This window comes from Artemia sp. Qi Xiang Cuo, chromosome 1 (genome assembly GCF_049724085.1).
Source record: "Artemia sp. Qi Xiang Cuo chromosome 1, ASM4972408v1, whole genome shotgun sequence".
Taxonomy (NCBI): domain Eukaryota; kingdom Metazoa; phylum Arthropoda; class Branchiopoda; order Anostraca; family Artemiidae; genus Artemia; species Artemia sp. Qi Xiang Cuo.
Window position 1 is genome coordinate 80,925,543 of NC_142794.1, and position 24,774 is coordinate 80,950,316.

General features: G+C 38.6%; 1 protein-coding gene across 1 annotated transcript in view; it reads left to right on the plus strand.

The window, feature by feature from the left end:
* LOC148956787 (brachyurin-like) overlaps nucleotides 1-2,386 on the plus strand; it is a 625,076-nt gene extending 622,690 nt beyond the window's left edge. Inside the window, exon 6 of the mRNA XM_089087334.1 lies at nucleotides 2,098-2,386. Coding sequence (XP_088943460.1) covers nucleotides 2,098-2,267 — 170 coding nt within the window. The 3' untranslated portion in view covers nucleotides 2,268-2,386. The remainder of the gene's footprint in view (nucleotides 1-2,097) is intronic.
* Nucleotides 2,387-24,774: the final 22,388 nt, after the last annotated feature.

Below are 24,774 nucleotides of genomic sequence, written 5' to 3' on the forward strand. Positions count from 1 at the left end.
CTGCTGTTCCTGTTATTACGAATAATACACAATAAAGGCTATGCTTATGAAGCTGAAAATTTGACAAAACATTGAGGGTGACTTCGAGCTAAATCAAGACAAACTATGTGTATACAAATTGTCAAAAGGGTGTATCTCAAGAATGGATTCGGGTATTAAGATGGAACTTAATTAGGGCATATTTTAATAAGGGCACCTAATAAGGGCATAATTAAGCGCACGTAAGCGCATATGGTATGCCCTTACAAACAGTACTACCACTGTTACTTCTACTAATGCTACTACTACTATTACTGCTACTAAGCTACTCAAACTAATGCATCAATTGCAAAAACTTGTAAGGCTTAGAGTATTAAGACGAAAAAGGCGTTAAAAAGGGGTCAAAGTACATCAGCAATATTTCTGGAACAGCTTTCCGTATCAAGCTGAAACTGCCCGAGCATCATAAGGGGGATGTTCAACTGACCAAAAGGCAAGATGCTCCGACTGTTATTAGTACTGCTGCTACCACTGTTACTACTATTACTAATACAACACTTATTCTGCTATTACTTCTCCTACTACCACCGAAACTACGGTAACACTATAACTATTAAGGATAAGCCCTTGAAGGTAAAGTTTGAGGGAATATTGAGGACAAATTTGAACTAAATCAAAAGACGTTATGTGCGTTCAGATTGTCAAAAGAGCGTATCTTAAGAATTGTTATGTGTATTTAGTTGAAAATCTCAGAGAGTTTTTAAAGGGGAAGATCAATTGACCAAAAGGCATTACGTGCATGCTACTACTAATACTACTACCACGCCTACTATTATTACTATTTATTATTACTACTATTACTACTACTTCAACTACTACTTTTATTGCATATACTTTTAAGACCAAGAGCATTAAGATGAAAATTTCCAGAAATGTATGAATATACAGGTTATCCAAAGGGCTTCTCGGCAATGTCATAGCAATGTCTGGTTTTATTAAATTGAAAGTTCCAGGAATTGACGAGGGGGATTTTGAACTGACTAAAGGACAATATGTTAATACTACTGCTGCTAGTAGTACTATTACTGTTAGTACCACTCTTAGTACTAACAGTACTAATACTACTACTGTGACTACTATTATATCTATGCCTAAGGGTATGAAGGTGAAAATAGCAGGAAATTGTTACGAGGGAAGGGGTACTGAATCACAACATACCGTCCACCTGCAAGTTGTCAAAAAGACATGTCAGCAATATCTTTGGAACAGTTTTGTGAGTGAAGTTGAAACTTACAGGGCTTGTTGTTGCAAATGTTCAACTAACCAAAAGACAATATTTGCATCATAATGCTACTGCTTCTGCTCCCTCTATTACTGCTACTAAAACTAAGGGTATTAAGGCGAACATTTAGGGCAATATTCAAACTCTATTGAACTAAATTGAAACGCACCATGTCAATACAGGTTGTCAAGAGGACGTATCAGTAATGTTTCAGGAATGGGTGGTAGCATTAAGTTGAAACTTTTATCGTGTATTGAAGGGGATGTCGAAGAATACCAAAGGTGATACTTGCATACTACTACAAATTTTACTACTGCTACCACACAAGCTAAGGGTATTACGGTGAAGCTTTCAAGGAATATTTAGGTGTATGTTGAACTAAATCAAGACAAACTATGATCATGTATATTGTCAAAAGGGTGGCAAAGCATTATCTGAAGAACGGCTTAAATTATTAAGTTGGACCTTCAGGGTAAGCTGTGGCAAGATTTTTACCCGCCAGTAGATTTTATTTCTGATCATGCTTGGTTGAATGGAGTTCTTTACTTTTCGTTGAAAAGCGTATTTTGTGGAAATAGCATGATTAGAGCTGGTCCTGTTTATGGCACTGACCTATATTTTGGACTCGGAAGATGGGTGCTTCTCAGCTATAAAAATAACAAAAAATGTGTAAGTCAGTGTGATATCCAGTTGCGGGCTGCTGGGAAGCGGGAATTCATCTTTTTCCAGAATATGACCTTGATAATGTGGAACTTAAAGTTTTACTTTTCTAAAGTAAAGTCATATCTTCTTCACCCCTGATGCTTTTCTAACATTAATATTGTCATTTTATAGAGACTCTGGTGGACCGTTAAATTACGACAGCGGGGATGGCGTTTGGAAATCTTTGGGGATAACATCATTTGGCTCCTCTTTTGGCTGCGAAGCTGGTTTCCCCGATGCATTTACAAGAGTCACCTCTTACCTTGCTTGGATATCCGAAAAAACAGGAATCATTATCAGCTAAACAATAATCAAATTGAATAAATATTAATTGTTGGGATATTATTAAACCCCATTGATTACACTGTTATACTAAAATCACATTGGTTTTCGTCACAAGACAGCTCATACATACTTCAAAAAGCTTCAATGATCACCAGTTGATACTGAATTAGTTTGATACGACCGTCACAGCGCAAGTGACCAAAAGGGAACCATTAGAAAAGAAAATCAAAGTGGTTTACTTTGCAAAATTTAAGGGGGAACGGAATAGAAACATTCCCGGCTATCTCTTCCATTTTAAATATTTTTAGCTTGTCTGGTGACAACAGACGCATAAAGGCATCGATTTCGGCTTCTATCTGGTCCCCTGAACTAGCGATATAATCTGAGTTTGCTATTTTTTTAATATTTTTTACTTGGCTTTCTAAATTAGACTTTTTCGTGCAAATTTCATTTTAATTTGTCTAAGAAAACGGCAAATACAAGTTTAATAAATTTAACACGGACTTGTAGAAGATTTTGAAAGGAACAACTTGACTTTTAAGTTTTTTCCTAATTAGTTCAAAAAAGACATTTTCATCAGTTTATTTGAAAGTTGTTACCATCAGTTTTATGTTAGAAACTCCTGAACTGCTACATATTTAGTTTCAATAGGCGGGCATAAATACGGGTTTTCAGGTCATAAACGTTCAGGGTTTCAACTTGTATCGATTGACATCAAAAGTGAAAGTTTCAACATATTATGCAAATAGAAATGCTCCGTCAAATTAGGTTGCAGTCAAGGATTTTGAAAGAAGAGAAAGGCAATTAAAGAAGAACTTGGCCTTGTTAGTTCACAAAAGTGCTTTGGGAAAGAGGATAAAGAAGCTTAATAAAAGAGGCATTGGCTTGGTTACTGTACAGAAGCACAGGGAAAACTAAAGCAAAAATACAAAAAGCTTGGAAGACCACGACTTCCAAAACATTTACTCGACTTGAACGAAACATCTCTTCAAGAAGAGCCTGCAGCAGAAATCCCAAGACTGAAAGTAATAACTGCGGGACGCAATTTAGAATCGGATATTTAAAAAAAAATCTCGCTGGATGGTTAATGTGCCATATTATCTAAAGAGCTACGAGGAATTAGTAGTCATGTAAGTACCACTTGATTAATTTTGTAGTATGAACCTTTGAAAGACCTTAGACTTATTATAGGTTTGTGAGCTTTTAGGGACTTAGATCTGAATTCTCATACTTCTCTTAGGAAGTTATTAGTAGAAGTGACCCTAAAGGTCCGACGAGAACACCCTGCTGCCATCTACAATTTAGTTTAATGCTGACGGGACATAATTTATTCAAGGATTATCGATCGAGTCTAATGGGGGTGTCAAGGTCAATCGATTTGTTGTCGTTTGGCCACGTGTAATGACATGAGGGGTGATTTACATAATCGATGGGGGAATCATTGATTCACGAAGGGGGAATTATGAAACAATATGGTCATAGAGTCCCTAGGGAGAAAGATTACGTAATCGCTCAATGACCTCTTTTTCCAAGATCGATTAATTTGTTGTTTTTCTCGGATGTCAACATCAAATCATGGATGTTTTATGGTTTTTGTCAGTGAGAATATGAAAAACAGGATCTTTTTCACATTTATGTCTCTTTTTATGGTTTTTGTCAGGGAGAATGAAAAAACAGGAATTTTCTCAAACTTAAGGATGATAACAGCAATTTATGTTCCTCTTTTAAGTCTGTTTATTCTCAGTGAGAATGAAAATGCTTGATGTGAGAGTTCCGGGAGTGTTTGGCTACCTTGGTCTGGGAACTTGACTTACATAATTGCTAGGGGAAATTATTGATTCGCGGAGGGGGAATTAAGACACAAACATGTCTTCTTTGTTGTTTGGCTAGCCTAACCAGAGAAATTGATTTACATAATCGCTATGGGTGAATTATTGATTCACGAAGGGGGGAATTAAGAAACATTAAGGTTTCTTTAATCTTTAGGCCTGAGGGATTTATTTATTATTGTTGTTTTGAACAAGTGCATGCTAGGGGTGAATGTCAAGGTGTCCTGGAACAGGAAACAGTTAGATCACATGTTTCCTTCTCAGCCAATCAGCGACTCGGATACATCCTTCTTCTCAGCCAATCAGAGGGCTGGTTACATATGATTTCCCCGTTACATAACAATTCACCCTTGAGATTTCATATATAACGGACAATCAATATGATTAAATTATCAGAAAGTTCCAGAACACAATGGATAGAACACATGAAATTATTGATGAACTTGAAGCCTTGGCAGCCACAATTAGCAATGTAAGTTCAGTTTTCATTTTTATTTTCAAAATAAAATTTTTTTCCGTGGTTCCCTTCACCTATCTTTGGGTCAACCCCCTCCCCCCCGTATACAAACGCCACTATATGATGTTTATACTCGATAAAAAGCGTAAAATACGCTCTTTTTTCGTTACGTAAACCCCATCCTTCCTTCCCCCTCTGTTTACGACCTTAATTCTGTTTTTGATAAATTCCGTATCTTATCTAAAAGCAACTGTCAACTTTCTGTCATTCCCTTAACATACTGTTTTCACCGCTATGGCTTGACTTACAGATTTCTCGCAACGATTTAAATAGCTGATAATTACTGACACCCTTTAAAGTACATCCAGCTTTGGTAAATATACAAAAATTTGGATAGCGGCTTAGCCAAAAGGTTTCTCTGAGAAGGATAGTTTGTCCCATCGAATTTAAAAAAAACTGTTTCGCGTGAAAAGAGAGATTATTGTTAATTAACATTGTGTGGTTACAGGTTTTGCGTAATTCTATGTGGTATGGAAGCATGGAAATGAGTTATTTCCAAAATTAATGCCTAACAATATTTTTAGGACATTGGTGGAAGGTGGGGGGGGGGTTGGGGTTTGACAATGCCTCGATTCCAACACCTCCATTGTAGGTTGAAAACAAACTGTTTCTTCGTGTGAAAAGTAAGGGGAGTGGGTTTAAGAAAAAGATACATTGCTTTATTATGCGTAAATTGAATAGCATTTTTACCTATGATCGCAAATTATAGGCCTACAGGTCGATGGGTTAACGATCTAATTTAAAGCCTATAGACCGGAAAATTTAATATTTTTCTAAATGGTAAAAATATAAACATTGATTCATATCCTATGGCTATAGACTACTGATTGTCTAATAAAAATGTTTGATTTCTAAGCCTAATATATTTCTCGCGAAATTTTTACTTTTTGCTTTACTGAAAATAGATAAAATGCTTTGTCTAAACAAAATTATATGGATGAGGGTACTAACTTACTTTCTGTAAAAAAAGGGGCAAATCATTTGAAACTAATTTTTTCTCTTCTTTTTAAGACCAATTATGAAGAATGTATGGCGCCACCACCCGCTCAGAAAGCCAGAGTTGACTAGACACGACCATCCATTATTAAGTACGCTGGCTCGACCCAAAAACATGTGCAATCATCTGTACAAGAATGTAGTGACACTGGTTCTTACACATGTAATCAGACGGCATTTGGTCATTCAAGAGCCATCTTACTTATGCACGGTCGGGAAATGGCCACACAAAACGCACTCCCTGATCCTTTGAATTTTACAGTGCAGCTAGGATCCGTACATTTCTACATTTTTTTCCTACCTGTCATATTTATTCAAATGTTTTTTTAGTCTTTTTTTTCACTATTTTTCAACACTGCGTAAAAGTATATCTCAGCGGGAATATTGAAAGATTTTTTCTCCCCAAAGGAAATATAATGTTCTCCCTTTTGAATCATGTCAAGTGCATGCATTCACCCTTTTGCTAAATTAGATTAGTGAAGCCAAAAAAAAAGGCACTATATTCAGGTCATAGTAAGGTTTGGTAATTTATTTTGCGATATCAACTAATGCGTCGCAATGCCTATAAATATATTATAAAAAAAAAACTTTAGATCTTACTTTTTTTTTTTAAAAGAGATGAGTCTAGTATCCTTTTAATATAAAGTTTTTTTTCCCACTGCACATAAAAAGTATAAAAAGTACCTTTTATTGGATTGCGTGTTTGATAGTATAAATAACCTACTATGTCATGTTTTCACCCAATTGCTAATTTATAGTTTTGAAGCCAAAAAAAAGGCAATAGAATCATGGAATTTTTATTTGATGTCGTTTATATTGCGATATGAAATACTTCCTAGCAGTGACTATTAAAATATTATAAAAAAAAAACTTTTTAAACTAATGATTTTTGTCTAGTTTCCTGGTATGATTCCCAATTTCAAAGAAAGTTTTTTTTCCCAGAGAAGATAAAGAGTATGAATATGAAATTTTATTTGGAGGGATTGTTTTAACAAAATCAAAACCTACTATGTCATGTTTTAGATTGTAAATATCTTATACTAATATAAGATATACCGCGGGTCCGAGAAGCGCTGTGTGGCGGGGAAGCGTTGCGGGAAGCGCTGTGGGTCCAAGAAGCGTCGCAGGCCAGCATAGCGCCACAGGGAAGCGCCACTGGTCAGGGACATTTCAGAGGGATGTGTCACGGACCAGGAGAGTGCCACAGAGATGTGCCCCGAGCCAGAGAAGCGCCAAAGTGAGTCAACCTTGACTTGATAAGTATCACAGGATGTGTTGCGGGCCAGAGAACTAACACGGGAAGCACTGGGGTAATCACCGAAAAAAAAAAAAAATTTGAACACTGAAAATAAATGACCAAATTGTCGCCTTCTATGTCATATCTTAGATTATCTTCAGTTGTATTAACCAAATGTTATTAAGCAATAATAATCCAAATTTTAACAGTAGGGGTGATTTTAACCCTTTGAAAATAAGCTATTTTTTCATTTGTAGGTTGTCCTGGTTCCATACTCGCCATCTCCCCCTGCTCGTCAGTTGGAGAAGGAGAAGAAGATGCACATGTGGAGCTCCCCAACAATTCACTATGGGATGATTTACATGAAATACCTGATAATATTGATGAGTTTCTTGCTGATTTTTTAACTAATTTAGATAATATCACAGTTGAACAGGGGGACTTAAGTCCAAACACATTGCAAATTTTAGACGATTTTACCCGGGAATTAACAGGGAACCCTCCAACCTCCGATACCCTAACGACTCCACTGCGACCAACTGAAGTGGAGCAGACCCCAGTTTTTGTCGACCAGCTTGGGGGAGGGGGTAATACACCCGAGGGGGTGGGGGTTACAACTCTCCCGGACTTTCAGCTGTCCAACAGAATTTTGAATAATATAGTTGTTTTCACTGCAACGTTTGGGGATCCCTTTAATTCGCTTTTGTGTGGTAATTTTGTTTATGACCCTGTAGAAATTGTACACAACTATGTAGATAAAATTCGTGCACTTCTGGAGAATCAAATTCAGTTGTGGGGAGGTAGGGATTCAATTAAGGTTTCTATTGTTTTAAAGGTGTTTATTTGAATGAGGGGAAAAGCGAAGTGTACTATCATTTTATACATTCTGAGATGCGTTTGGTTTATCCAAATTTAGAAAATTTTGAGGGAGCTTTCATAGATTGGGTGGATCAAATTATAACGCATCTCGAGAACTTTAACGAAAATGGGAGTGGCTCTTTAGTTATTTTTTTTGAAAATTTAAGTTTTAATATTTGTAAATTTAAGAAAGATTTTATTTTAAGAGGGGGGGGGCAGGGTCTGAGGGGTCAGTAGTTTTAAAATATAATCCTGATCTAGTAGGTTGTCAAGGTGTCCAGCGGATTTGTTTTGAAACAGATCAAAAGTGTTTCAGATATGCTTTCCACATATCAGCCTTTCAGCCTCTAGCAGATGACGCTACCAAGACGAATTTAGACAATTGGGCTATACATGGGAAGGACGGGTCCCCTCTCCCAATTGTAGATTTTTCTTGTTTAGAACGAAAATACCAAGTGACGCTTAGATATATTGACATGTTTGAAAGAGCTAATGCCCATTTAAATATTGGTGTTACTGGGGTACAAAGAAACAGAATTTGAAGATGGAAATTGCTCTAAAAAGAAGGGGGTGGTCTTCCCCGTAAGGGGTCCCTCAGTTGGTTTGGTCAGAATCTGGGTTTGGTTACTTTACACACCACCTAGTCAACCGAATACAATCGGTCATTTTAATCCTATCACTGACATTAGTAGAGTTCGGAGGGAGGGGAAGAATAAGGGGACCCGTTTCTACTGTCCAACATGTCTCTCTAGATTTTGGACTGAATTAAAGTTGCAAAATCATATGAGGTATTGTAGACGCCATGGTTATCAGACAGTGGAAACGGTTTCAGGGGATAGGTCCATTCTACGATTCAAAAATTTTCAAAACACCCTTCTCCAGTGCATCAAAATATCTTTAGACTGTGAAGCTAAGCTGGTGGAGGTGAATGACCCCCAATTTCCAAACCGAGTCAAAGAACACCTGGCTATTGCAGTGTCCTACGCCCACGCGCAAAGAGATAGTTCTAATACCAGGCGGTTGTTAGAAATAGTTGAAACATTGGATGAGAGGGAGTGCATGGTCAAGGCATTGACTAAACTGATTGGCACGGCTAATGGTGCTATTTCACGTGTGAGAAATACGCATTATCCCATAGTGCTGTCTGCAGCGGACCGTCTCGCTAATAAGAAAAAAAACAGAGGGGCGGTGGGCCAGGGAGAGTGTGCCGCGGTGTAGACGTGCACGCACGGGCACCGTGGGGGGAGGGGGAAAGTCAGAAACCGGGACCCTTTAGGGCAGGAAATATCCTCGGGGGGTAGTAATTTTAGAGGGGTTGCGCATCAATCGTGTAATTTAAATGTTAGACAGCAGTTTTTTATCCCCGTTTTTATTCATAACTCCAATTAGGATTTAAAATGTATTGTACCGGCACTGGCACGGATGCATAGGGGGGGAGGGGGAGTAGATTGTCCATGGGTAAATAGTTAATTTACCTACAACATAATTCCCAAATCGGCTGAGAAGTTGTTGATTCTCGAGCTGAAATGACAGGTAGTGGATAATGGGCGTACGTGTTGGAATAAAATCAGTTTTTTAGATTCTTTTTGTTTTTTTCCCACGGCATTGAGTCAATTGATTCAAGTGCAAAAAAGCGACAATTTTGATAACTTTCCCTTGCTTAAACAGCAATTTCCAGACAGTGAAATGTATGATTTGTTGACCTGCAAAGGTATATACACACACGATTATTACTGTTCTGATACACGCTTAAGCGAAGTGAAACTACCTCCAATTGAAGTTTTTCATAATTCACTGAACCACAGTAAATGTACAGCCGCGGATTAGGTGTTTGCCATGAAGGTGTGGTCCAAGGGGAGTTGTAAAAATGGGTGGGATTATTGTAGACTGTACTTGGCCAGTGACGTTCTTACTCTGTTGGATATAGTCTGTAAGAATACAGACCAAATCTATTCAGAGTTCGGGTTAGGTATAGGCTATTATTTTTCTACACCCCATTTAGTAATGGATTTAATTTTAAAATTTAGCAGGGAGTAAATCGGCATAAACACCGACGTAGATCAGCACATTTATTTAGTGCTTTAATTGTGGGGTGGGTATGTTTTTCATGGGGACCGCGTCTTATCAGCCGATCCGAGCGGACAAAGCACCGGTGCAAAGTCAAATGCAGTGTTCTTGGACATGAACTCATTGTACCCCTCGGCAATGTCCAACTACTCTTTGCCGTGTGGGACCTATCAAGGGCTTGAGAATTCTTGTGAGTTCCCCGACATTACCACCGTCGAGGACAACAGGCCATAAGGATGGTTCTTTGAAGTTAATGGTCACATTCCGCTGGCGCTTCACGACTCAGTCAAAGATTTTGTCTTTCCCTGTATCAATCGGCCCGTGAGCAGGGACTCTCTGAGCCCCTACACTCGTTCATTGGTTGAGGATATGGGGATACACTGGACTCCCTCTAAAGAGAAACTGATTGCTGATTTGGACCCTAAAGAGAATATTGTTGTTCACCATGTGCTTTTGCACTGGATGGTGAACAATGGTTTCAAGATCACCAAAATACACAGGGTCCTGCAGTTCAATCAGTGACCCTATTTGAAAACATTTATCGACACCTTTGTCGATAAACGCTCTAGGGCAAATTCAACGATGGAGAAGGAAATATATAAGCTCATTCTAAATTCAGCATTTGGCAAAATGTGTAAAAGCTTTCGTATTAGATCTCGCTGCGACGTCGTAACTGACCCTCTAGAGTGTGCACGAATTATTGCCAACCCCAATTTTACATCGTTCACGAGCATAGAGACTGGCATGGTTCTTCTACACAGGCGAAAGCGAAATGTGGTACTGACCAAGAATTTAGCAGGCGGTAGTTTAGTATTAGAAATTTCAAAACAGCTCATGTTGTAGTTCTTTTACACTGTTCGCAAGGCGCCAATGCCAGGGGAGGGGGACGCTAAATTTTAAGATGGGGATTCAGATTATCAGCGGTTGAACGTAAATGGGGCTGATGTGGATTTATTGGGGGATTTTCAAAATGGGGTGCACATCAGCTCGCGGATGGATTTCACCAACTGGAATCCATCACTCTACCCCGAGCTGGTAAAACGTCAAGCCCCCAACCAACTATTAATATTAAAATCAGAGACGTGGAGTGATGTGTTCTCCAGGGGGGTGTTCACGGGTCCCAAAGTCTATTATGTTGAAACACATAGTGATGAAGAAAAAAAGGCGTGTAAAGGGGTGCCTACACATTTTTTAAAGATCAACTTCAACATGAGCGTCTACAGAGTGTGTAGAAAGTAGTCTAGTGGCAAGAGCACAAGTGCTTGCAATTCGCACTCTACAGAATAGAAATTATGCTGTGAGAGTAGACAACAATGCAATGTCGTGTATATCCGACAAGGTCTATGTGCTCCAGAATGGTGTGAGTGTTCTACCCCATGGCCCCTACCGTACTTCAGATCGAGTTGAATGCGTAGACTATCGCAATCAACTTGGTCTGGATAAATTAACCTAATCTGACTAACCACCACCACTCAACCTATACATAAATTAACTAACCTGACCCAATCTAACCACCTTAACTCAACCTCAACTAACCCAAGCACTAACCACCACCACCACCACTAACCCAACCACTAACCTAACCCATAGCAGTGATGACAACTATTCTTTTTCGCCCCGCGGTCCCCGGGGGGGGGGGTCCCTTCCCGCGCCTGTCCAGGGGGGGGGGGGGGGTCCCGCCCCAGGCCGGCCGGCCTTCGCTCCTACGGTCCCCGGGGAGGGGGGAACCCACACCTTTAAATTCACTAAAATCATGTTCAACTGTGCTACTACTAGTTCCCGGCAATTTTGTGTATTTTCTGTTGTATAAAAAGTGTTATTGTATAGAAAAGTGTTTAAGTTGACAAAAAGTGTTGTAGAGAAAAGTGTTGTTGATGATGGACAAAAAGTGTTTTTATTGTACATAAAGTGTTGTACAGAAAAATGTTTTTAAAGACAAAAAGTGCTTATTTATAAAGTGTTATCATTGCCCTGTGTTCATGTTGAACAAATAGAGTTTTCATTTTGACCATGAAATTTTGTCACGTTGAACAAGTGTTATTATTTTTATCGTTGTTCATGTTGACTGCAAATATTTGTTTTCATGCAGTGTCGAAATAAATGCTGCCATGAAATATTGTTTTTTGTTGTTCTTGAATAGATAGATCAATGGGGAGAAAATTATTGCTACTTATTCATTGAGCACATATGATTTACAGTTAGTTTTAGTCCGACTGTTGTCCCCAACAGCAGTATGTATCAATTTAAAACACCCTTCAGATCGTTTCTGTGTGGACCGTCAATGTCGGGGAAAACAACACTTTTAACTAGAATAATTCAAAATTGCGATAAAATGCTTTTGGTGAAACATAAAAAAATATACTAGTGCTATAGTATTTGAAAGGAGTCCTATGATCAAATAAAAGAAATTTCCGCAATCATACAAATACAAATCATACGCTGTCTCGATGTTTTCAATATTATTGAACCAAACTCTTGGCTGATCATCGATGATTTGACTGAATCCATTGAACAGTTCTCACAGGAAATGCAACAACTGTTCACCGTTCGCTCCCATCATGAACATATTTCCGTTACTCTGGTTCTACACAATCTGTTTCATCAGAGCACATGTCTGCGAACCCTTGCTTTGAATTGCACCGTCTATATTATCTATCGAGTCGTTCGTGATTAGATCGCGCGCATAACTCTCAAAAATCAGATATACCCCGGCGCCCCTAAATTTCTGTTGTCAGCGTACACTCAGGCGACTAGCACGCCCTACGGTTACATTTTGCTGGATCTTAATAAGAGCACGCCCGAGGATCTACGTGTAGTCACCGACATTTTCAACAATGAAATTACAGTATATCTTCCGGTGAACAGTAGAAAGGACTATTAGTTGCCATTATGACACTGAAGAAACTACACGAACAACGGCATCTGTTTTCCGTTTTAAGCACTTCAAAACCCTTGCTTACTCAAGCATGGTGTTGACAATGATTTCATTAATCTAATATCTGAACTTTGTTTAAATTTAACTCAGGGCAATGTTCAACTGCCAGAAGGTGTTAGACAACAGACAAAGCAACATCGTTCCACTGTACGCGCATGTGCTTGTAAAAACAAGGGAAAAAAATTTAAAAGAAAACGGCTCCTTCAAGCAGGCTGTAGATTTTTTACACTTTTACTGCCGATAAGTGCATGACTTGTAGAGTTTTTTGACTAGTGAGATAGGCTAAACAATATACCTTAACATCATGTGCACTTGTACACTAGACCGTTGAACCTTTTGAAGGTCCTATTAGACTATCTAATATCGGCGAGAATATAGCCGACGACAAAAACTTATATTACAAAAAAATACATTGCGCCGTATTGAAAACATAAATCATATCGTTAGATGCCCGTAGTTGACACTTTTAACCATTAAATAACTCATGAACATGTACAATTAAAGGAGAAGGAATTGAATTCGATTGTATTGAAAGTTGGAAACCTATTGCCACTCACCTATCGAGAACAGAGTAAAAGAGTATTATCTTATCTCATGTTGGAAACTGGCGATCAAGTTCAAGTCGAGAGCACAGGGAAACGAATTATAATTCAGGGGAAAAGTTATAATCTAGTTGATTTAATTTGTTATATGGTGACGAATCGTAAAGGACTCTTATCCTTTGACGATAATCTATACACCTTTCTGTGTGTATCAAACTTTCCCAAAAGTCTTATTGGCAATAAGCAAATTCTAAAGAAACTAAGAGAATATAGTCCTCCAACAACACCTTTTAAAAAAGAAGAAGAAGATTCAATATTTGAAGATACTAGCAGCGTCATTGATTTTACAACACCTGTGGCTGCTAGTCAAAAGCGAAGACGAATTGATTCGCCCGCCAGTGTGCAAAAGGGGAGTGGACATTACACTACGTGTTTACGCTCAAAATGGATGAAGTTTTGAAAGGTGTCTATGAAAATATTGGCGAAGCGGGAAGTTTAAGTTCTCCCAAAACGCTTTCCAAAGCTGTCTCCGGCACCACCACATTGAAAAAAGCAAAAGAGTATCTAGAAAATGAACCGAGTTACACACTACATCGGAATCACAGGCTTCGCAGTAAACAATATCGACAAACTAAAGCCTTTTTCCCTCTGCATATAATGCAAATGGATCTTTTAACTTTAGACGCAATTCACCGACGTCACAATGCCCCCTACAACTCTATTCTAATGGCAATCAGTATCTTTAGTCTCTATGCCTATGCCATTCCACTGCAGTCAAAGAGAGCTGTTGAAGTTGCTCGGGCCATTGAAAGTACTCTAGAACAGGATTCATATAGAAAAATTCAATCGGATCGTGGCAGTGAACTTGTTAATCCCCATGTGCAAAAGGTTCTTTTGAAATATAATACAACACTTTATCATAGTCACAGCCCGATAAAGGCTGCATTGGCTGAACGATTAATAAGAACGATTCGTCTATTAATTTCAAGATATTGTACCCTGAAAAACACACCTGCTTTTATTCATGATTTAGATAGAATCATGCGGATATACAACCATCGACCCCATCGATCTCTGTCCAACTCAAGCCCTCGGGATGTTCACTACAATGAAAATACATTTGATACTTTTCTAAAGAAATACTCCAAGGGTGAAAAGGAGAAAAAGAAGAATAAATTCAACGTTGGTGATACTGTTATAATTAATAGAACCAACAATATTTTTGAAAAGGGTAATTATTTATGGAGCACTGAACTTTTTAAAGTGTCTAAAATCCTGGACACCGTACCCATAACTTATCGACTGCGAGACACCAAAGATGATGAGATTCTCGGTGGTTTTTATGACTATGAACTGCAAAAAGCTAGAAACACTAGTGAAATTTATCAAATTGAAAAGATATTAAAGAGTCGTAAATGCCATGGCAAGAGACAGTTGCGTGTTCGCTGGCTAGGATACAACTCGGGTTTTGATCCTTGGATCAGTGCTGAAGATATTAACAATGAACAATGATTTCTATGTGACTTTCATGTCCAATGTTTCCGATCCTCTCTACAATGATCTGAATAAAAAAAGTGATTTTTGGACAAAACTCTCACCCACCATTAATTTCGATGGAAAGTATGAAGTGGCTCTTGTCGACTGTATTCTCAAAAATACATACGACATCATGAGAAAGGATCGTAAATATGAAATAAAAATTAGACCCTATGATTGGCCGCCACCACCAACAGGTGATCAAGAACAAATTCAAAAAATCAATTGGTTGGATTATCCATATATTGAATTACCCTACGAGGAACTCACCTGTATGAATGATTTATGTCGTACTATCAATAAAAGAATTTCTGCTCGTAAAAAAGGAGCTTTTCATTTCAACTATTCAAAGGAGGAGGGCAAGATCTACATTAGTTCACCTATTGCCAGTGAAAAGGTTATTCTCAATGACAATCTAAAGGATGTTCTGGGCTTTAAGCTCAATATAATCAATGGCAAAAGTGCCGGAAACACTTATTTCATTTTCGCTGACTATCTGCCTGTCTTCTCCACGGACACCTGTATATTTCTATACGCTTCATTTTTGGAAACATCTCGGGTTGGTAATTCAAATGTTCCCCTACTACGAGTTCTTGAACGAAAAACCAATCAAGAACATATTCATCACTACAATATAAAGTATCTTCAGTATATTCCCGTAAACACTTCCTATTTGGAACTCTGTCAGTTAACACTAAGAACCGAATTGGGTGATCCAATAGCAATTTCAAAAGGTTTGGCTGTGATTACATGCCATTTTCGACCCATCGTTCAAAAGCAAGATGTCTAATAAAAAAGTGGTATTCACTTGTCCTGATATTGACTGCTATGTTAATACTCTTGGCTCAAGACAACAGGGCAATGGAATGGACTATTATAAGGGTCGCTCATCAATGTATGGCGACGGTCTTGGCAGCTGGTTTTCTAAGCTGGTTTGCTCTTCACTACCACTGGCTAAAAAATATCTTGTACCGGCCGCAACAGATTTTGCATCCTCTACACTATACGATTGGGGCTCTGGCAAGGATTTTAAAAAAGTGTTTCGGAAAATCTTAGGTCCAGTGCGCGAACCCTTGGCAAGAAATTAAAACCAAATGGTAAAGGCTTAAAAAGGTCGAGAAACAACGCATCACTCATCAGTCTCCACTCAGGTCGGAAACGAAATACGTCCCTCTGGTGAAAGAAAAGAAGGAAAAAGCCGACACGTAGTGTAACCAGACGTCCCAGGAAGAAAATTGTTAGATCGAAACTAGATTTCTTCTCCTAAAATGTCCTACCTACCACATAAGGACTCTCAACCTTCAATCACCGCCTCATTGAATCTATTCAATGCTGACAATGTTGATGTGAACGTCAAGCATGGATACTATGAACAATTTTATCCTCAACAACCCCTCTCCGACAATATCCACTTTCAAATTTATTCCAATGAAGACTAGATAATAGGTTTATCGTCCACATTTATAGATTTGCAAGTGAAAGTTTGGAAATCCAAGAATACAATGCCAATTCGGGCCGATGGGATATCCTATGAAAATTGTATACTACATAATTTATTTCGTCAAATTAGTGTCTACATCAATGGCACGCTGGTGAGCACAAGCAACAATCTCTCAAACTATGCAAGCTATATGCAATTCATGCTGATGACACCCAAGTCATACAAGGAATTTAGAGGCACCTCCAATGGATATGAATATATTACTAATACTGATAGTACTGATGCACTTAAAAATGCTACAACTAGTGAATTACATCTAGTTGGAAAAATATATCATGAAATATTTAATATACCCCAATGGCTACCGCCCAATGTTAAAGTGGATATAAAATTGACGCTTGCACCCTCCAATTTCATATTGAGAAAAGAACTTGCTGGTAATCGCGATGTAGGTCTCTCCCTCACCTCAGCAATACTACATGTACGCAAACAGCAGGTCATGAGTTCTGTTGCTTTGGCCGTGGAAAAACTGAGAGCCAATGGCAACAATATTAAACTACTTGGTCCTCATACAATCACCAATCAACGTCATATTGTAATGGGCTCACGCACCTTCACCGATTTATCCTTTATCAATGGCGAAATCCCCTCGAAATTGGCTTTGGTCTTTGTAAAAAGCGCCAGTGCAATAGGATCATGGACTGAATGCCCACATAAATTCGAGATGTTTGGACTTTCATCTCTTGTATGCAAAGTAAACGGCATCCCACTCTACAATCTATCTTTTGATAAATCCTATAGAACATTGTACGAGTTGACCATGCAAACCCTAGATCATGATTCACAACTATTTGAAAATGGTATAACCGAAGATATGTTTGCTAAAACACATGGTATCATTGTACTGGATTTGTCAGGTACACAGGATATGAGTCTAGTACGTACGGGGAGTGTGCGTTTAGAGTGTACATTTGCCGACCCAGTGGCAGAGAATATTGTACTAATCTCACTAAACCAATATGAAACCTATTGGGAAATCCCTCCCGAAGACAGTATTCTACTAGACTTGGTGCCATGAACAGCACTCAAATAATCAATGTATTTAATATGGATCCATATATGTCCCAGTACAAATCCTATTGTGTACCTTTAGACTTTTTTGGAAAACTTCAAAGTGTCAACAAGACCGTGATTGTTGTTAATAGCAATCTGTCGACTGTGATGACGGTTCATTGGATACGCATCTATCAACCAAAGAAGACGACGATCGAATTTTTTTTTCCGTTTGAGCTAAACTATAAAGATTACACGCCTCACATCAAGAACTATATCGAGAGCAATGGGACAACTATTATTAAAAATCGAAAGAGGGTGCAGGATCTAACGACTAAAAGCTGTGGCTTCCATGCACTACAATGTTTTGTGTTCCGATGTCGTGGCTATACTAACAAGCAGTTTCTCCACATTTATAGTGACAATCCCCGTCTGAACGACTTTCTAGTGGAAAATATCCTCTCAGACCTATGTAGTATTGATTTCACTGCCCTAAGAGTAAAGTTATTAAAAAATGTTTGTGAATTTGTTTATTAATAAAATGCGTATATATATATATATACAACAATTTCTTTAAATATTCATTTTAGATTTCTTCATCTTCGATGTATAGGCAACTGTCGTCAACCACTAATGCTGGTAAATCATTTGGATTCACTGTATATTGATCTTGATTGACTGCAAAGTCGGGGTCACATTTTCTGCAGTACAATGTAACTTCACTCTTGTCATATCTCTTTGTATAGTCAATGATACTATTTGCATTCATATTATGAAATTCATGAGTTTCAATCTGTCTATTTGAAGCAATATCACATACAATGTTTTCAAATGGTGAATCACATTCGGTAACTGCCAAATAAAAATCACTTGGTTTATAGTCATAGTAGGTGGTGTCATCACAGCGATGACGTAGAAACCAAATTGTCTTGTTACCCCAACAGTTGAATCGTAGACCAGATTCCTCTTCCCAGAAAAATTTAAATCCGCGACGTTACCAATCTCGTAGAAATAAACAAAAAGCACGTTTAGGACTCTTTCCAATCATAGCGGGGTAAGTATTTTCCCACTGATGACATTTATCATAATGGCAATTGGAGCACAGGTGCCCTCTAGGATGAGAGTCAGACACCTCCTCAAGACATGAATTACATCCTTTAATTTGTACTGCATAGCCTCTATGTAATTTACAAGGATTACATAATTTACACTTTTCACTATAGTCATCAATAATTGTACAAGTCTCACATTAATTCCAACTGCCAAGAGTGTACATGCACAATCGACATATATAGAACATTTTTCGGTTTCCGATGTCAACTCACTCACAGCCAAAACGAAACTGATCATCCTCGCTCCATAAATTCAATGAGAGGGAAATGGGGGAGAGAGGAGTAGCTCTGTGACGTTACCTCTTTCGAATGATGGGGGGAGCCATCTACATTGAATCCATTGGCAATATTTTCAAAAGTATAACCACAATATGATTCTGCCTTGTTTCAATTAATATATCAATAAATTGACTATAAGCATTTGAGTCATATTTTAAAAGTTTCATACAATAGTCCAATGGGGGAGAATCACTCCTCATTATATTGTCAAGTGTTCCCTGACAAGAGAATATCCTGCATTTAAGAGATAACTCGAGAAAATCATCATCCAAAATCAAATGTTTTTCCATAAACACTAGATTTGATCTAATTCTCTCTTTCTCAAATTTATTCATTTTTCAATCCTTTCACTCTGACTGCTGACTCTAGACTGACCCAGATTCGTTAGCCCTAACCGGAAAAGAAAGAAAACATTTTCGATTTTGAAACAATTTTATCGAATAATTAGAACAACAATATCAATAATACAGAACATATACAATTAGCGATACTGTTTATTGTCTTCAATATGTTTCACCAATGAAATTAAAGCAAATTGAATTCTTTTCACATGTGCTATATCAACTTTAGCGGTGAAACATAATTGATCATCCTTTTTAAATTTGCTCAAGGATATCACATATCTTGCATATACTGCATCCCTTTCCAGACAAAGCCGCGATCCTTTCGTAATTTCCACCGCAATGTTTGGTGCTCTTGTACTATTATCAGCAACTCCACTATCAACTTCTAATAGTGTAAACATTCCACTCATCGCCATCTCAAATATATATCCAAATGAGTAAAGTCAAAACTGTTCTTCTTCTCACTCCTTTGAATTCTATTCACAGACTAATAAAACTATATCAAAAAACCCGTTCCTTATATTCCCACCGCCGCTAATATGTAAGCAGCCCTCTGATTGGCTGAGAAGGAGGATGTATCCGACTCGCTGATTGGCTGAGAAGGAAACACGTGATCTAACTGTTTCCGGGAAACTCATAACATTGGCGAGAGTAACAACAACAAATACTATTTCTGGACACAATGACATTCACGAACGATTACGCAATCAAGTTCTCGGAAATTCACTTCCCCCTCGAGTCCTAGATGAATAACATTGTTCCCGCTAGAATTCAATGCGCATGTGCAACCTTCGTCCCGGAGTTATTACACATAGAAACAACAAATAAATCGATCTTGGAAAAGGAGGTCATTGAGCGATTACGCAATCTTTCTCCCTAGGGACTCTATGACCATATTGTTTCATAATCCCCCCTTCATGAATCAAGAATTCCCCCATCGATTATGTAAATCACCCCTCATGTCATTACACGTGGCCAAACAACAACAGATCGATTGACCTTGACACCCCCATTAGACTCGATCGATAATCCTTGAATAAATTATGTCCCGTCAGCATTAAACTAAATTGTAGATGGCAGCAGGGTGTTCTCGTCGGACCTTTAGGGTCACTTCTACTGTTACTCGGATGAATTAAATAGATTTAGACTGATAAACAAAGCAACACGGGCAAGGGAGGGTTGGAACCCCCAATAATTCGTATACCATTTTTTCTGACAAATTTCTCTCCTTTTAATTTCATTCAAATGATAACCTTTTGAGCAAACATGTCTAAAAATGAACAGAGACGGGAAAATTAAAACAAAAAACATCTTTTTTGTCGGAATCTAAAAGACACACAAATAATATTACGTAGGAATAGCCCTGGAACTTACAACTCTTTCGCTTTTTCATTAGGTCCCTAGTCATCATGTGTTTTTCAGTTTTTCAGCATGTGCATCAATTAATTCGTTGGTGATAGACTTTTGGCGAGAAGTGGAATTTGAGATTGGATAATTACTGATTGGATAGTTCACTAACGCTGGTCGGAGAAACGTCAAATTTGGATTTCTCAAACACTGCATTTTCTGAAAGCGGGCCCCGAGTGATAGTTTGTTCTATTACCATACAGGGGCCCTTGCGAGTAAGTATCACTCCATGTTTTGTTTGAAAATTTTTGAAGGCATAGTGGCATTATAGTCGAGAATTATGGCACTCACGAAACAACATTTTGATGACCGAATGAACAAAGTCCTGCAGAAAATCCCAAAGCTCCAGGAGGAAAATAAACTTCTACGGTCGGAAAACAGGTCGCTCAGATCCGAGCTTTTAAGAGTTAAATCGACCGCTCTGCGATCAGAACTATACTCGAGAAGAAACAATCTTGTTATCCACGGTCTAGAATCTTCAGATGGCGAAGATCTCCGTCAGAAAGTAGTTGGCTTCTTCAAATCAAAACTCGGAATAGCTACCGCGAATGACATACGGATGAATGTGGTATACAGAATTTCGAAGAAACCGTCAAATGCCGAGTCGTCTGGCTCTAGCGGTCCAACACTGAGAAACAGCGCGCAACGAAAATTCCCCTGATCCGATTTTCGCTAGCCTTGAAAATCTTGATCGGTCAGAAATAATGAAAGAGTGTGGTAAACTGAAAAAAAAAACGGTTTTAGTGCATCTGTTGACTTGCCAGTTGATCTTAGGAAACGACGCAAAGAACTTTTATAACTTGGTTATAAGCTACGAAATTAAAAAGTAGCGAGTGAGAAATTAGCAGAAACGCGTTTGATCCAAAAAGGGATCAAACTTTGGTTAGAAACCAAGAAATCAAAGACGGCTCAGTGGATGAAGTTTCCAGACGAATGCTACGATCCGCTCAAGCTTCCCCGCACTGGCTCGGACGATGCGAATGATTCTAATTCGGACGCTTAGAATTTTTCTTTTTTTTGTTAATATTTTGTGAGGTTTGTGGGGCAGCTATAATTCTGAAGTAATTAGGAGTGAATATTGGTAAAATTAGAGCAGTAAAATTGATGAAAAATTTAAATTTAAAAAGTATTATAACTGCGCCATGAGAGAGTGTTTATGTGTAATTTGCCGCTTGCATATTCTTGATTTCTGTTTATCCAATGAGATGTTTTTCCTTTTCGTGTGTTCTTGCTTTGTTTTTCTTTTCCAGAGTTATAAGAAAAGTACGGGTTTACAAACTTCAGAGTGGTCTACTGTTCTTCTTAAAGGTGCAGCCATTGTCTCTCTTCAGTATGTTGGTAAGTAATGAATTCCTGTTCTAATCCTCCCGGGGGTGCCTCCTCGTCAACAAGCCAAAGTAATGCTAGATTAGTAGAGCTGGAAGAAATTTTTTTGGATTTAGAAAATATTTTTGATTTAGAAATTAATAATGAATCAGATACCCCGTTATTTGATAAAAGTAAATTTCCTAGAAGCCGTTATGAAGAAGTGTGTAATTTAAGTATGGGACGCTCTGACTCTCAGTTCACTGTTCTTCAACTGAACTGTCAAGGGTTATGCTCATTGTTCGCGGATATAACGAATCTTTGTCAACAGTTGCAGCCAGATGTAGTCGGACTTTGCGAAACCTTTTTAACAAGACAAACAGATACCCTTCTGGAAATACCTGGATATACTTCCCATTTTTTGCACAGAACAGCATTGAAGAGAGGAGGTTTAGCTATTTACACAAGGCAAGAGTACTCGGTATGCATTAACAAAAAATTAACCAGGAATATAGAATAAATCCATGAATAACTTTTCCTGGAAATGTGTTTACATTCAAAGAAGAAACTAACGGTTGGAGAAGTATACCGCCCACCGGCAGGATCTGTTTCTTCATTCTTTGAAAACTTAAGCCAAATATCGGATCATCTAGAGAAACAAGGGAATGAAGCTATCTTAATGGGGGACTTCAACATCAATCTTACTCATCCTCTATCTTCCGGTGCGACACATCTGCTTAGTATAATGTCTGCTTTGAATATGTACCCCTCGACAACGATTCCAACCCGAGTAACTGCCACTTCCCACTCACTGATTGACGAAATTTTTTTGACTCTGCCTCCAACATCAGCCTCAGTTCTGCTATCCGACACTTCAGATCACTTCCCTCTGCTTAGAAATTTCAACATAAAGCATAAATATCCAAAGCCTAATGCTTCGATTAAGCAGGGGTTCACTACCTGGAAACTGAATGACGAGAACTTGAAAACTCTTAATCAAAATCTTGAGAGCACATCCTGGGAAAGTGTTATGAATACAGATGATGTTAATTCGGGATTTGAGGAATTTCATAACATTTTCATGAGAATATATACGGATTGCTGTTGTGAAAAGCGTTCAAGGAAGACAGGACGGAAAAATCAACCCATAAGCCCTTGGATTAGTCATGGACTGCTCCAGTGTATTAACAGGAAATATAAACTGTGTATTGATTACACAAATGACCCATGCATTGCAACGCTGGAGAAATATGAAAAATATAAAAAATGTCATCGGTCAGTTTTACGTAAAGCTAAACGAGATTATTTTAGTGGGAAAATAGCTGAAAGTGGCAAAAATTCTTGGAAAATATGGAAGGTTGTTAACTCTATACTGCGTTCCTGCAGCCCCCACCTTAGCTTCCATCTAAATTATCTGTCAATGGGGAGACAGTAACAGGACCTGATCACGTTGCAAATGCATTGGGAACATTTTTTGCAGAAGTGGGCAGAAAAACAGCAGATTCTGTTGTGAATTCCGCGAAGAGTTTTAAAGATTACCTTGGCCCGACATGCACTAAGTCCATGGCAATAGAACCTGTCTCTCCATCTGAAATTCTGCTAATCGTACTAAATCTAAGAGGCAATTCGGCTTCTGGGTTCGACCGAGTACATACCAAAGCGTTAAAAGCAGTTGCCCCTTCAATCACAGAGCCCCTTACTTACCTCATAAATTTGTCTCTGCACAAGGGCACTTTCCCAGAACTGCTAAAGAAAGCTAGAATAATTCCACTGCACAAAGGGGGTTCTCGAGTTGACCCGGCTAATTACAGACCTATTTCTATCCTCTCAGTTTTTTCAAAAGTTTTTGAAAAACCTATGCAACAGCAGCTACTCCAGTTTCTGGGGAAGAAAGGGTTTCTTAATAATCGCCAGTTTGGGTTCAGACCAGGGCACTCCACAGGGGATGCACTACCGGTGTTAAGTTTATGGATAAACAAAACTTTGGATTCTGGTCTACTACCTGCAGCGGTTCTGCTTGATATCAGGAAAGCATTTGATAGCATGTACCATTCAATTCTCCTCGGGAAACTGGAACATATTGAAATAAGAGGTGAAGTTCTGGATTGATTCAGATCATATCTGAGGGACCGCAGCATTTATTTGGGAGAAGATCCTGGAAAAGATGTGCTTGTTAACTGCGGTGTCCCCCAGGGCTCAATATTAGGACCATTACTTTTCCTGATCCATGTTAACGATCTGAGTCGAGTGCTGAACCCGGCACGAACAAATCTTCGCTGCTGTAACTTGTGCCAGGATGAAAACTCCCTCCGGTCCGAAGGTGAAGATGATGAGCTCGTGGCCTTTGCCGATGACACCACGCTTGGTTGCTGTGAAACGGGTAAGACAGCGCTCATGTCTAAACTGAGGGAGATTCTGGAGGGGACGTATCTCTGGATGGATGCTAACCGACTTGTTATTAATGTTGAGAAATCTTGCGTTCTATTTTTTTCCCGGGTTGGAAGTGTCAATCCGGAAATATGTGGTATCCGGACATCCAGAGGTGTGATTAGTCGGCCAGAAAAGTATTTTGCAAAATACCTAGGAATCCTCCTCAATGAGAACCTATCATTCGTGCATCATATTCAAGCAGCAGAGTTGAAGCTATCCCGGAATTTTGAAATAATAAAAAAACTGAAAAGCGCCTTGCCGCAGAAAACGCTGGTCCTCCTGTACAATGCTCTTATAAAACCCCATTTACAGTATTGTGCAATGATCTGGCAATCAACTTTTAAATCCCACCTGCGAAAACTGAATTCGATTCATCAACGATGCCTGATATTAATTGGAAAAAATTAAGAGTACTTGTCATTAGGGTCCCTGCATCAATTATCATGCTTGACCTTTGTGTTCAAGTTTTTAGCTGGAGAGCTGCCATCTGTGTTTAAAAGATTATTTTGACCTATATCAGACCAGCATAATTTGCATACCCAATCATCATCAAACCTGCAAATACCCCTCACCCCGACCGTGCGATCAGATTTCGCTCCCAACGTAGCTTGTGCAAAGATATGGAACCTGATCCCAGA